The 13,459-nt window shown below is 48.7% G+C and overlaps 1 protein-coding gene across 1 annotated transcript in view; it reads left to right on the top strand.

Annotated features, from left to right (window-relative positions):
* Window positions 1–12,985, top strand: part of EDC4 (enhancer of mRNA decapping 4) — a 33,082-nt gene extending 20,097 nt beyond the window's left edge. The window contains exons 19-29 of the mRNA XM_030282137.4: window positions 339–440; window positions 1,382–1,534; window positions 2,823–2,859; window positions 3,617–3,797; window positions 5,684–5,839; window positions 6,520–6,635; window positions 7,302–7,467; window positions 8,639–8,825; window positions 9,981–10,200; window positions 10,875–11,038; window positions 12,297–12,985. Of these exons, the coding sequence (XP_030137997.4) occupies window positions 339–440; window positions 1,382–1,534; window positions 2,823–2,859; window positions 3,617–3,797; window positions 5,684–5,839; window positions 6,520–6,635; window positions 7,302–7,467; window positions 8,639–8,825; window positions 9,981–10,200; window positions 10,875–11,038; window positions 12,297–12,489 (1,675 nt within the window). The 3' untranslated portion in view covers window positions 12,490–12,985. The remainder of the gene's footprint in view (window positions 1–338; window positions 441–1,381; window positions 1,535–2,822; window positions 2,860–3,616; window positions 3,798–5,683; window positions 5,840–6,519; window positions 6,636–7,301; window positions 7,468–8,638; window positions 8,826–9,980; window positions 10,201–10,874; window positions 11,039–12,296) is intronic.
* Window positions 12,986–13,459: the final 474 nt, after the last annotated feature.

Raw genomic sequence — 13,459 nt, 5'->3', positions numbered from 1 at the left:
CCCAAGGTGATGCTATCCATGGATGTATGGTGTGCTGCCAGGTTTGAGTAGTGGCTTACCTCTCTTGTATGAATGTCTGTTGGGAGATAGTTCTTGGTTAATACTTCAAGCACAGCTGAGCTGCTTCTCCCCTTTTGAGGCCCCAGAAAAGCACATGGACAAGTTCAAGTGCTTAGTGCCTCTGCACAACACCTGCCTCTTCCTGGATCTGTGGGATCAGTGTGGGGTTGATTTTTATTACAGACTTTACATCAGGATCTCTCATGAGACATGGAGATAGTGACTATCCAAACTGAAAGAGACTTTTGTGATGGTATTTTCTTTTTTTCCCCCTCTAGCCCAAGGGATGAGGTTGAAGAAAAGCACAAGAGCTCTTCCTACCATCGACACAGCTACCACCTTCTGCAGCATGACAGCCAGGATGCCAGTGCAGAACAAAGGTACCAGAGTGCTCAGCCCCTCTCTCACCTTGCATGGACTCAGCTCAGGCTGCATTTGTGCCTCTGTCCCCAGCCAGCCTTCACGTGTGGGGTGAATGTCTCTGCTTTGTCTTCTGACTTAATATGGGTTTGCAGCCCAGCTTCCCTTATGTTCTGATGACTTCAGCTCATCTCAAGATTGGCCTCTGGGCCCTCTCCAGTTTATTCTCTGTAGGGAAAGATTTGATTGTGCTGCCTCTAAAAGCATGGACCAAGCTTGGTTTAATTACCAGTAAAAACCTTTTAAGGGATCAGTTTCCAAATATTGTGCCTTTATATAAGGTAGCAAGGTTATCTCAGGAGTAAGTTTCTTGCTTCTGACATCTTTGCTCCCTTATAAGTGCCCCTGAAGTTCTGTGGGCACATTCTGTGTGCCTGACAAGCTCAGCCCTGTTTGACAGCTGAGGGCTGTCCACTGTCCACACGTAAATTCAGACTGAAACGTGCAGCCTGTTTTGGAAGCTGGTCAGCAGGGGAAAGTCTCCAAGGTACTGAGGATCACAATGTCTTAGGCTCACCTGATCCTCCTCTGTTTTTGCAATGAGTTCTGTGTCCATGCTTGCTGTCTGTAAAGCTGTAGGGATGTGCTGTGCTTGGGTTCCCTGCTGGGCCATGCTGGGGCTCGTGTGCCAGTTTTTGCAGCTAAACAGGCATTGTTCAGCCTCACTGCCTGGGCTCTGCTGTCTCTAGGGCAGGGACCCTCCTCAGCCTGAGCAGACCTGGATCAAAGCACAGCAGCCTGTTGTGAGCTCTGTAGAGGTGGCTGTGCAAGGTTAAGTGGGGGTGTCTGTAGCTGGCTGTGGCCATGAGTGGATGAAGAGCTGTGTGAATCCAGCCCCGCAGTGAAGGCTGACCCAGCCAGTGTTGTGAGTGATGTCCTCTCCCCTGCTGTTGCTTCACAGTGACCATGATGATGAAGTTGCAAGCTTGGCTTCTACGTCAGGTGGATTTGGTGCCAAAGCATCTGCGCAGAGGCTGCCTGTGAAGGACTGGAAGGTCAAGGCATCCCCCCGGGCTTCCCCAAAGCTGAAGCGCAAGGCCAAGAAGGATGACGGGTACGCTGGGCTTGCCAGGGCGCCGAGGCTGCGGGACCAGCTGGCCAGGGCCACGACCTCTTGCAGCCACTGGGCTCTGAGGCAGCAGCCAAGTGCTCCCAGCCCTTTGCAAAGGGCAGGAGCCCCACAGAAGGCATTGCTGGTTGCTCAGATACTGACTGGCACTCAGGCGTGGGAATAGTTCTGCACTATCTCCTGCTAGGACTCAAAATCCAAAATACAGCCTGAGCTTGGGAGCAATGTATGGGAGGCAAATTACACATTATGAGGGGACACTGAGCCCTTTCACTGGTTTCAGTGAAGGCTTCATTGGAACTGTGAGTGTCACAGTGGCCTCCATTTTTAATTGGCTCCTGAACAGTGGCACAGTGCCCTTGTTCAGCAATATCTGTCCTTTGTTACCTGCTTGCTGCTTCTGTGTGTTTCTAAATATGCCTGTATCAATATCCTGTGAGTGAAAATTGGTGACTGGAAATGTCTGCCCATGGCACATTAGACCAATCTGTGTGAGGAGAACAGCAGAGCTTCTGCATGGGGCTCCCTCCTCTTCTTGTGTTCCTATTGCTCCATGGTTTGGATCTCTGGCTGTGCAGATCACAACAAAGATGAGCTATAGCATTTAATTCTGTTTGTGGTCCTGCACAGAGACACCTGGAAGTTCTTGGCCTCTGAAATGACTTTCACTTTTTCTGTTTCAGTCCTTTTGAAGTTGCTGAGTGGATACTGTCTGGGAAGTAAAAGTGTTTACTTTTCTTTACTGATCTGTGACTTTGATAGAGACATGCAATATTAATGGATCAGTTCAGGGTTTTTCGTTATTCTTCTGTACGAGCTGGAGTGCATCACTAGTTTCTTCACCTTGAGAGCTGGAATCACACTAGATGATTTGTGCTTATTCATTCTAAATTTTAACAAATGACTACTTGGTTTTTGTTTGGGTCTCCCCTGGCTTTGAATTTGGACAGAACTGAAAAACCAGTGTAGAGTGCACTTTGTAACAGTCCTCATTAACACTTGGTTCAGGTCTCTTGCCTGCAAAGGGACCAGTCTGTAAGGAATTTCAGGGTCTGTGAACAGTGCAAATGATAGTGTAGTAGTGCTGTAAGGACTGGGATTTCATCACCTTCCCATCATTCTCCATGTTACACAAGGCAAGCTGGAGTTACGAGTTGGAGTGTAAAATCTAAAGCAACCATAAAACCTGTGATTTGTTTTGGCAGAAGACTTGGATAATAAGAGGAGTTAAATGACATAACTGGGTTACTACTCTTTCTCTGTTTATTTCCAGGGATATAAACCAGTCACCAAGATCATCTAACAACCAGGTGAGTCAGAGCTGCTCTTCATGATGCTTACTAGGGAAGACCTAAGAGAAAGTTCATCCCAGTTCCTTGAAGTATCATGGGTCATGCCCTAGCAGGTTGAGATGGGGCTGCACTTGGGCTTGGAATTGCCCAGTGCTGACATGCAGCAGAGAAGGAGCTCTGTGCCCTCCATACTGATGATTTCTTTCTCATACTTGCCTCTGCCTGAGCAAGATAAGCTGTTCTGTCAAGGAAAGGGTCACAGGGGGAATGACCTTGATGGGTGTGTCTCCTTGTTCCTTCCCCTTAAGGGTGGGTCCTCACACTTCTTGAACTATTTCCAACAGGTGAAGGAGACAACATATGTAAATTCATACTTATCCAGTTGTTTGGTGTTCTCAAATAAATGAAAGATCTGAAAAAGTGCTCTAAAGAAGCCCCCTTATGTACTGATTGCACAACTCTTTTGTGAGTGTTTGCGGCCATTGTTTACATTTGTAGGCACCAACACTCTCAGTACCTGGCCAAAAGTGAAGGGTGTGTTGTATCTAAACAGTTGATATTCTAAGCAGCCATTTATTAATTCCATGCAGGAACCTTGTTTTATCAGTTTATTCCTTGGCACAACAGTTCTCAGGAGCAGGCATTAAACTGGTCCTGTTTGCTGCATTGTGTGTTACACTTCACTTCCAGGCACAGGGGTTGGCTCCATACTGGGCAGAAACTCAGCTGACCTCCAGTCCTGTTAGAAATGAATGCTTGTCCTGTCCACATGTAGGTGACAGCAGAGTTCCAGGATGAGGTGATGTGCATGCTGAGGAGCCAACAGCGGGAGCTCTCTGAGCTGCGGCAGAACCAGATGGAGCTGCTGCAGAGACTCACAGATCACCTCGATGCCATCCAGAGCTCCCTCATGGGCCACATGGAGAGGGTGATCGACTCCCAGCAGGAGCAGGAGCGTATCCTTGTTTGCAAGTGTTGAGTGGAAGGCTGCAAGGCAGACTAGAGGTGTGAGGAAGGCTCAGAAAGGTCAAGGAGCGTGGGGCTGTAGGTGCAGTACAATTGCCTGGCTGCAGTATAACTATTCAGTTCCCCTCAGGCCCTTTTCTCAGGGCAGGAAACTCAGAAATAGACCAGAGAAGAACTGACACTTTCTCTGTGCCACCAGGTCTTAGTTACCCATTAAGCCATAGGTGCTGCAGTGCTGGTGTAGACCAGAGGTGCACTGGGTACATTGTCCCACCTCAGGCAGTGGCCAGTTGCACAAGAGTACTTATGGGCTGATGCTTTCCTTCCTTTCCTCCTCAAGACAAGTCAGTACTTAGACCAGAAACAACATCTGGCTGCCATACTGCATAGCTGGATATAAAATTATCTTGTTTGTCTACATTTATTCATATAGTGGTCTACAGGTCCCTTATGTGTTGTCTGAGAAGTATTTTCTTTTGCTGCTTTCAAACCTGATATCCAATTATTTGTATTGTATTATGAGCCATTGGTTCCTGTGTACATTTGCTGTACTGAATTTGGTTATGTTCCCCAAACAGAGTAGCTCCAGCCTATCTCATGTGTGAAACCACTCTTAACTTCTATGACAATAGCTTTCTCTATTAATTAGTCTCAGATTTTCCATTTTTGACCATCAGTCTGGTATTCACAGGTAATTTAGATACTTTTCTACTGAATTTCAGTGTCCAGAGCTATATGGTAATATTAGAATAATTTTTCCTTTCTCCACAACTTTATGTATGGATTAAATTTTGTCAGCAGATGAATTGTCATTTCATTGCTTGTTTTGTTGGAGTTTGAGGTGTTAGTTTGTTTAAGATGTGTTTGTGTGTTGACTCCTTCAGAGAGGTTGCTTACTTCATGAGGTATAAGTAGCCTGAAGCCTGGATTTGCTCCCATCACTGTATCATTTACATCCACTAATTCCATCCCATAGAAACATTTTTACCAACTTACTGTTTATGGATATTGGACTTGATGGTTTCTGGTGTCCTGGGTTTGGCTCAGATGGAGTTAATTTTCTTCACAGCCCCTCATGTGTGTTATGTTTTGAATTTGTGACCAAAACAATGCTGATAACATACTGATATTTTTGCCGGTTTTGCTTTTTCTAAGCCCTGTCAAGGCTCTCTCTGTTTCTCACACTGCAAAGTCTGGGGGTGGCCAAAAGCTGGGAAGAGACAGAGCCAGGAGAGCTGATCCCCAGTGACCAAAGGGGTGCCCCACACTGTGTGATGCTGTGCTCAGCAGTAAAGGCTGGGGGAAAGGAGGAGGAAGAGGGGACGCTTGGATTGATGGTGTTTGTCCTTCCCAGCCACCATTAGGCATGAGGGAGCCCTGCTTTCCTGGGAGTGGCTGAACACCTGCTCACTGATGGGAAGTAGTAAATTAATTCCTTATTTTGTTTGGTTGGCACATGCAGTGTTTGCTTTACCTCTTAGACTGTCTTTACCTCAACCCATGAGCTTGCTCACTTTTACCCTGCCAGTTCTATCCCCCATCCTGCTGCAGAGGAGTGAGTGAGTGGCTGGCTGGGGCTGAGCTGCTAATGGGGCAGCCAAGTTAACCGTAGTAGGAAACAGTACTGTCCAACTTACTTTAGCTGTTTGACTTTCCTGTCTTGCCTTCCAAAACTCTTTTCTCACCCTGGTCAGTTGTTTAAGAGCTGTGTTTCAGGAACACAGCAGTAATCTTATGAGACCACTCTTTCACCAGAGCTGCACATTTGCTCTCACTGAGCCTCTGGAGGTGAGGCTGCTGTCCATCTCTGTGGATAGGAGTGTTGTGGGTAGACAGGAAATCTGTTGTTGTGCTCCTTAACCCAAATTCTCCTTAGAGAGAAGACTGGACCGGGTGCTGATGGAAGGGCAGCAGCGCAACGGGCAGGTCCAGGAGCACCTGTCCCAGCAGCTCTCCCAGTCCCTGTCCACAGCTGTGTGCAACCGTCTGGAGAGGACCATTCGGGAGGAGATGAAGAAGACAGTGCCCCAGTGTGAGTGTGGCTGCCTGAGGCTGGGAGGTAGTTCCATCAGGATCAAAAGCACACTGGGAAAGTGCTGGCATTGCATGAAGCAGGAGTTAGGTTGTGTGAACACCAGTCTGTCTGCACAACAGGCTGCTGTGGGCCCCACTGTAATCTGTGGTTTAGAAGCAGTATGAGGCTCCCAGAGGGAATGCCCTTCCAGAGAGTGTGGTCTGACCTTCCATAATCTCTAAAGCCTTTGGAGTCTGTTCAGTGGAGGAAGGTGAAAGAGGCTGATGAATTTGGAAATGCTGAGACTTGGCTGGAGCAAGCTTGAAGTTGTCTTTGCTCTTTCTTGATGCACTGGCACCATGCATGTAAGGAAATGTTCCAAAAGCCTGCAGCCAGTAGCTGCCTAAGGCAGGACTACCTTCTATTCTGGATCAGGTCAGCTGTGACTTTGTCACACCAACTCTTAAAAACCTTCAAGGCTGGAGGTTCCACAACTTCTGGTGACTTCCAGAGCTGTACCACCTTCCTGGCAAAAACTTTCTTCAAATGTCCAACTTTATTTCCTCAAGCACAGTTTGTGATCATTGTCCCTTGCTGTGTCATATCCAAGAACCATTTGATTCCATTTTCTTTTCTGGGCTTTGAAGTGTGACTTTAGGCTTAAAGCTGCAATTTTGTGCTGTTTTTGTTATGCCTAGGCATTTCCAAGAGCATGGACCCTACCGTCAGCCAGCTCAGTAATACTATTGCTACCAAGCTCACTGCTGTTGAGGGGACACTGAAAGAGAATATTACCAAGCTGGTGAAATCAAAGGTAAGGAGTACCAGAGTAGCTTTTCCAGGGCACACTGAGTTGTCACCTGCCAGATCTTATGCCTTTTCCCCTCACCTCTGTCTCTAGGTAATGTCAGTTTAGCTGCCAGTAGTCAAAGCTTTTTCATGGTCTCACTAGGAGGACAAGCTCTTTGTATGTTCCCCTGCCACTTTGCCTCATTAACACTTTTTTCATTTACCAAGTTGTTCATTTTCTGCTAGAGTAGAAATTCTCACCACAGCAGTGACTTTTAGGGCCAGCTCAGTCAAGTGGCAAATGTTTGACTGGTTGCATTCTGATCTCCATATTTGCATTATTTAGGGGGCACAAGCTGCTTACTTACCTTGGCAGGGAATTATGGATTTTTTGGGAAGGAAGGAGGAGAAGGGCAAAGGAGCTGTGCCTGATTGTGCCATCTTCCCTTGCTCTACAGCAGAAGTACAGAGAAGTGGTGCTGGTTTTGGGCAGCCCCTGAGCAAGCAGAGGTTCTGCCTGCTGGAGTCACAGTGCAGCCTGGTCAGTGGGAAGAGCCAAGGGAGCACCCTTGGACACTGGGCTGTCCTTACCTGGTGTGGGTGTGTTGTAGGGACCTGGTGTTTGCTCACACCCTTAGTCCTGGAACAGACTGTAGTTAATTTTCTGGAATCTTCTCTGTGTGCTTGTAAGAACCTTACAGACAGTGTTGTGAGGGCCACAGCTGACACTCTGCAGGGACCCATCCAGTCAGCCTACAGAGAGGCCTTCCAGAGCGTCGTGCTGCCAGCCTTTGAGAAGAGCTGCCAGTCCATGTTCCAGCAAATCAATGACACCTTCAAGCAGGGCACACAGGAATGTGAGTAGGTTTCCTCCTTCAAGTCTTCTCTGCACTATTTGCATTAGTGGCTGGCAACACGTTGGCCTTACGTTTTTGCCTTTCAGAGTTTCAGTGGTGAGTGTTTAACCTCTTAGCCCATCCATGTGTTCTGTTTTGTACTTGGGAAGCAGAAGTGGGGAGGTTTTTTGTGGGTGGTGCTATAAGAGTATGGATTCACTTCTGATCTTTGTAGCCCACATAGTAAAACACTCAGCTGTGTTCTGGGAATCTGTGACTTCATCTATGGAGTAGGAAAAGCCCAGCTGCAGGATGGTCCCATCCTGGTGTCAGGAGCATGATGAATGGAGAGTCTGCAGTCCTGCAGCTAGGCCCTGCTCTCAGAGGGGTAATGGATTGGAGAAGGTTTAGAGAAGGGTACTGGGATGACCAGAGGTTAAATAGTGGCTGAACAGTGTGACCATAGGCTGAAATAGAGCATACCCTTAAGTAAGGAAAACTACACTGATGCACTGCAAAAGATCATTCCTGTTCTCAGGCTTGGGATGCAGATCCTTGGCCTTTGGGGAGCCTGGACAGGTATTACTCTGCAGAGCTGGTTTCTGAGAGGGCCTGAATATGGCCACTGCTAGCACAGTGACTTCTGTTGGCCACAGATCTGCAGGGTGTCTCCAGCTGCTGTTAGTTTTGCACCCTTCCTCTTCCACACAAGCCTCCCACAAATACAAGAGCTTACATTCTTCTCCCTTTTGATCAGACCAGTTCCTAAGATTTTTTAAAATAGAGGTTTTGAATCTTTGGAGACATGGTTTCTTTCTTGTCAGAAAAATTTCTCCTCTTTCTTCATGAGCATTGAATTAATGCAGATCACAATTCACACAATGTATGAAATAAAACACCCTCACTCCTGCCTTTATGTCCCTTGAACAAGGAAGTGCCTGTAGAAGTCTGTTGTAGAACTGGTGGGTTTGTTGCTGTGTCGTGTGATCCTGTGTGATGGGGAGGTTGGAAGATGGTTTCTAGTTTAATGTAATACAGCCCAAAACAAGTCTTGTGCTTCTCTGTCCTATGCTCATCCACGGGCTCACAATCGCTTCTGCTGGACAACATGCACAGCCTGGCAGCTGGATTTCTGCCCTGATCATCTCCCAGGTGCAGATGGCACAAACATCTCCCTCTCTGCCTGTTGCAGATATCCAGCAGCTGGAGGCTCACTTGAAGAACAAGAAGGCACGAGAGCAGGAGGTGCGGGAGCCGCTGCTGAACCAGCTGCGGCAGCTCATCAGCACCTTCCAGAGCACCACGGAGCAGCTGGCGTCCACCATCGCGGCCAGCGTCCACACCGAGGTGCAGCACCAGCTGCACGTCATCGTGGGCAAGTGAGTTGGCAGCTGGGCTTGTCCCTGAGATGTCCCTGAGACGTACCTGCAGGTGTCACAGGCACCTCTCCCTGCTGGGCAGGGAGTGCTGTAGGGCTGCGTGTTGGCCCTGCGCTGTGGCAAGGCAAGTGGGCTGGTGGCTGTGGCCCACAGAAGGTTTCCCAGCTGTGTTGGGAAGCTCAGGGCCTGCTTTTCTCCAGGTCCCATGTGCACAGTGGGGAACAGAAGGATCCAAGGCACCACTAAGCAGACTCAAATCTGAGTACTTCCTGAAGATGATTTCAGAAGAGGCTTTTCTTTACTCAATGTCCTCAGACATACAGTTTCTACAGGCTACTCTCTCTCCCCACAACTGCTCTGCAGCAGTTTGTGCTTTGCCCTCTTGGTTTCAGGATGGGATCCCAGCAGTGCCTCCAGCACATTCACACCATGAGGCAGTGGCAGATTGCCAGGCATTGGGACTGGCTGGGAGGCAGAGCAACCCTGTCTCTTTTAACCCACTAGAACATATTGGGGTCTTCGGTGTAGGTCAGAGTTGCCAGGAAGGACATCACAATAAATCCTACTTTTGTTGCATGGGCTGTGCTTGTTCCCAAACAAGCCCTGCTTTTCTACCTGTGGTAGAGGAGATATGATGCTTTGTACCCTTTGTGAGAGGGGAGAATCCAGCCCTTGAGGGAAACAGTGTCACACAGAGCAGCAGAGTCTGCACTGTGAAATCCTGTTCTGTGGAGAAGTCACAGGCACGGTGTAAGTGTGTTCTCATTCTAAAGGTGTCATCTGCACACGAGGAGCTGCATCTGACAGGTCTCCTGCAGGAAGCTGGCCCCATTTGGGGATAACCCCACAGCTTAGTCGCCTTGCTTGTGAGCCAGAGACATTAAAGATTTAAAACACTGTTTGATGAGAGACTTAGTTCCCTGAAATGTCACTTTCCTGCACAGAATCCCAGCATCTTCCAAGTGCACCCTGGGACACTGTGATGTTGGCCACAGAGTTGCCTTTGCCTCAGATCTATTTGTATGAGCCCTTAGGGAGCCCCACTACAAAAAGCAAATCAGCCTGTGTTTTCTCACTGGTATAAGCTTTGCGCAGTGTTATCCCTGGGCTCTTCATTCTCAGAGGTGCCCATGGGTTCTGTTTTGTTTTGTTCAGCATGCAGGAGTCTATTTTGGCCCAGGTGCAGAGAGTCATTAAAGGAGAAGTGAGCCTGGCTATGAAGGAGCAGCAGGCAGCCGTCACCTCGAGCATCGTCCAGGCGATGCGCTCGGCAGCCGGGACGCCCATCCCCTCTACTCACATGGATTTCCAGTCCCAGCAGACTCACATCCTTCAGCTGCTCCAGCAGGGACACCTCAACCAAGCTTTCCAGCAGGTACCTAGTTTTCCCGGTAGTCATCCACTGCTTGTTGGGGATTGAGAAGGAAAAAAGGGCTCCTTGGAGTGGGCACATAATCTCACAACAGCTTACACAGGAGTTGACTGAAAAGACCTGTGGCAGTGGGGTGCTTGAGGGGTGCAGTTGCTCTCATGCAGGTGGAGCCAGAGCCGTGCAGGTTCCATGCTTTGGTAGCAGTTAAGTTCCTTCATCCCTGCCCATGTCCTGTCAGGAAACCAGCAGGTTCTGCCATCAGTGCTGATACGTGGCACACCTCTGAAGAGCAACAGCTTCCTAAGCCTCTCCAGGCAGATCTACCAGCTGGGACCTGACCTTGCCTTTGACTCTGAACATGCAGGCAGATCCCTTGGAGCTGCTGCAGACAAACTTCTGGGAATGATAACACTGCTGGCCCTGCTCCATGCTGCTGACAGTAACCTGCTCCCCTCTGTCTGGTTGTGCTCAGTTCAGCTTGGAACAGACACAGGTGTCCTCAGAGCATGGAGCAAGAGCCTAAAGATGGCCCTGCTGGCCTGTACAGCAGAGGTGCAGAGATTTTTGCTCCCAGAGGAGGCTGTTGAGCCACTGAGCATCCCAGAGATGTCACTCTGTCCTGTGTCCCTCACCTGCCTGTTGGTTCCTGTGCATTTCTAGCTGTGTCTTCCTTGCAGGCTCTAACAGCAGCTGATCTCAACCTGGTTCTGTATGTCTGTGAGACTGTGGATACTCAGCAAGTATTTGGACAGCATCCATGCCCGCTGTCCCAGCCTGTGCTGCTCTCCCTCATTCAGCAGCTCTCCTCAGATCTGGGCACTCGTACAGAACTGAAGTTGAAGTGAGTATGACCAGAGAACCGGGTCCTGTTCTTAGCCCTGGCTTTAAATTCAGTGCCTAGAAGTGGAAGGTAGAACTTTGACGAAAGTTGGAGTTTCTGTACCCAGTTACTGGCATGTTTAAAGCCAGTGGTAACTTAGAAAAATATGTCAGCATTGCCACAGAAAGCTTTGCTGCCCTGAGGTAGTAATGGAAGGAGTACCCAGCAGCAGGTGCTGGTACCTCTGGAATTGTAGCCTGTAAATATTTGCAGCCTGTACAGCAATCCCCATTCCCCAAGGAACAATTTCCTTGTGGAGACAAAAGAAGGGATAGTGCCATGTTCCCTGGATAGTACAATATCCAGGGCAAGTTTGCTCTGTCCTCAACTCTTAACCCATCACTGGACTTTGTGTCAGCAGTTTGTTGTCGTGACTGTCAGAAAGGCTCAGTGGGAGGCTGCAGCAGGAGCTACTGGTATAATTTCTGGTAGATGTTCCAAGCAAAGCTTGTGTGACAGAATAGTGACTGTACTGCCATGAACATTTTTAGTGTCTGAGTCAAAACCCTGCTATCTGCCCTTAAAAGCTAAATTGTTAAGGTACCTGCAGGTTTTGACTATGGCTTGTGTGGAAAAATTACTTAAATTGAGTTTTTAACTCAATAAGGATAAGCAAGCTAGAAAAACTGAAAATAGCTTCAAGTTACAGGCTGGTAATTGGGGTTAGAGCTGCTGCTGTAAAGTTTAAACTGGATTGTTTTTGAAAAGCTGCAGTGATCACATTGCCTGACTCAGGCTGTGATTTAAAAGGTGATGGCTCATCTGAACTTCAGAGTGTCTTCTTGGTAAAAGTCTTGATCTTATCCCACCCTTTCCTGGATGGATTTTATTGTAACCCTACACAAACTGAGCCTCGCTGCTGAGGGATTTTACTGTCTAATGAGTGACTAATTCTATTTAAAGGTATTTAAGAAAATATCTATTGAGGGTCACCTCCAGCACTGTGGGGAGTTCTCACTGGCTGTGGCCTCTGCCTTGGTTCCAGCAGCCAGGTTGTGGGGCAGGTGGGCAGGCTGGGAGCTGTAGGCTGACCTCACATGTTTAGTGAGGGATAGGTGGACTCTGCTGTGAGTCAGGAACATTTATTTTGTGACAAGTGAACAGACTGCAGAGTTTGGGTGGGGCATGGAACAAAACCACATCTTCAGCACTAACATGAAGTGAATCGGATTGGGGTCGTGTTCTGGGCCTGGTCCTAACCTTGCTCTCTCTCCTTCAGCTACTTGGAGGATGCAGTGATGCACCTTGACCAAAGCGACCCCATCACCCGAGACCACATGGGGTCAGTCATGAACCAGGTGCGGCAAAAGCTCTTCCAGTTCCTGCAGGCGGAACCCCACAACCCTCTGAGCAAGGCTGCGCGTCGCCTCATGATCATGCTCCAGGGCCTGGTCACCCCTGGCATGACCTAGGAGGACCTGGCTGCCTGGTGGGCTGCTCCAGCGAAGCCCACCCCGCAGATCTGTAGTTACTAACGACGCCTGGCTGGTGTTACTCTCGCCAGAAAATCTATCAGCGCGTGTGTGATGTCTCTAAGGCGAACACCATCTGTGTATAGTTCCAGATAGTCACTGAACATTCACTTGGCTTATTTTTCCTAAATAGCCTCTTTTTTGAGAGTTAAATCTCTTCTTGGCCTGCTCATCCGTCCCCAAGGCTGGCTGCCAGTCCGTGTCTCACGCAGCAGAAGCCGATGGATTCCTGCCTGACCCCTGTAAAAGTTTGGATCTGCTGCCGTCAGCGAGGGAGCAGCGAGGTGTGTGCTGAGCACAGGGGCTGCCGGCGCTCCTCACTGACAGAAACCTGTGCCCACACCTTAGGGAAGGGCTCCAGCTCCTCCTCCCTGGCAGGCTCTAGGCACAGGGAGGAGGTCAGCCGAGCGAGAAGGGTTAAATAGAATTCATTAATTAGCTAGTTACTCTGAGGTTCGTCAATTCCAGATCCACGGTGGAGTGCCCGGCCCACCTGGCCCAGTGAGGCAGGTTTGGGCAGGGGGTGACACCTCTGGAGTGCCCCGGGGAGGGGCTCTGGGTCAGGGTGCTGAGGCAGCAGCAGACTGCAAGAGCCCCGGGGGCCACCGGTTCTCTTGTGCATTGGAGCATGTCCATGTTTCAGACATTAGTTTTGATTTTACACCCAGGTTTTTCTTTTTATCTAAATTTTGAAGTTTTGGGGGGTTTTGGGGGGTTTTGTTGCTTTTTTTGTTTTGTTTTTTTTTTTTTTTTGGGGGGGGGGGTTTTGAAATAACATTAAGAACAGTTCAATAAAAAACTTTTTGAGAAAAAAAAAATGGAGACCTTCTTCTGTTGTGTGATGGAGGGAAGTCTGAGGCGTCTCTTAGGATATCAGGCTATCTCCAGGCTAGAGCCTGAGGTGATGGGC

This window comes from Taeniopygia guttata, chromosome 11 (genome assembly GCF_048771995.1).
Source record: "Taeniopygia guttata chromosome 11, bTaeGut7.mat, whole genome shotgun sequence".
NCBI classification, from domain to species: domain Eukaryota; kingdom Metazoa; phylum Chordata; class Aves; order Passeriformes; family Estrildidae; genus Taeniopygia; species Taeniopygia guttata.
Note: the sequence above shows the minus strand (reverse complement) of the source record. Positions and strands in the feature narration are given on the sequence as shown.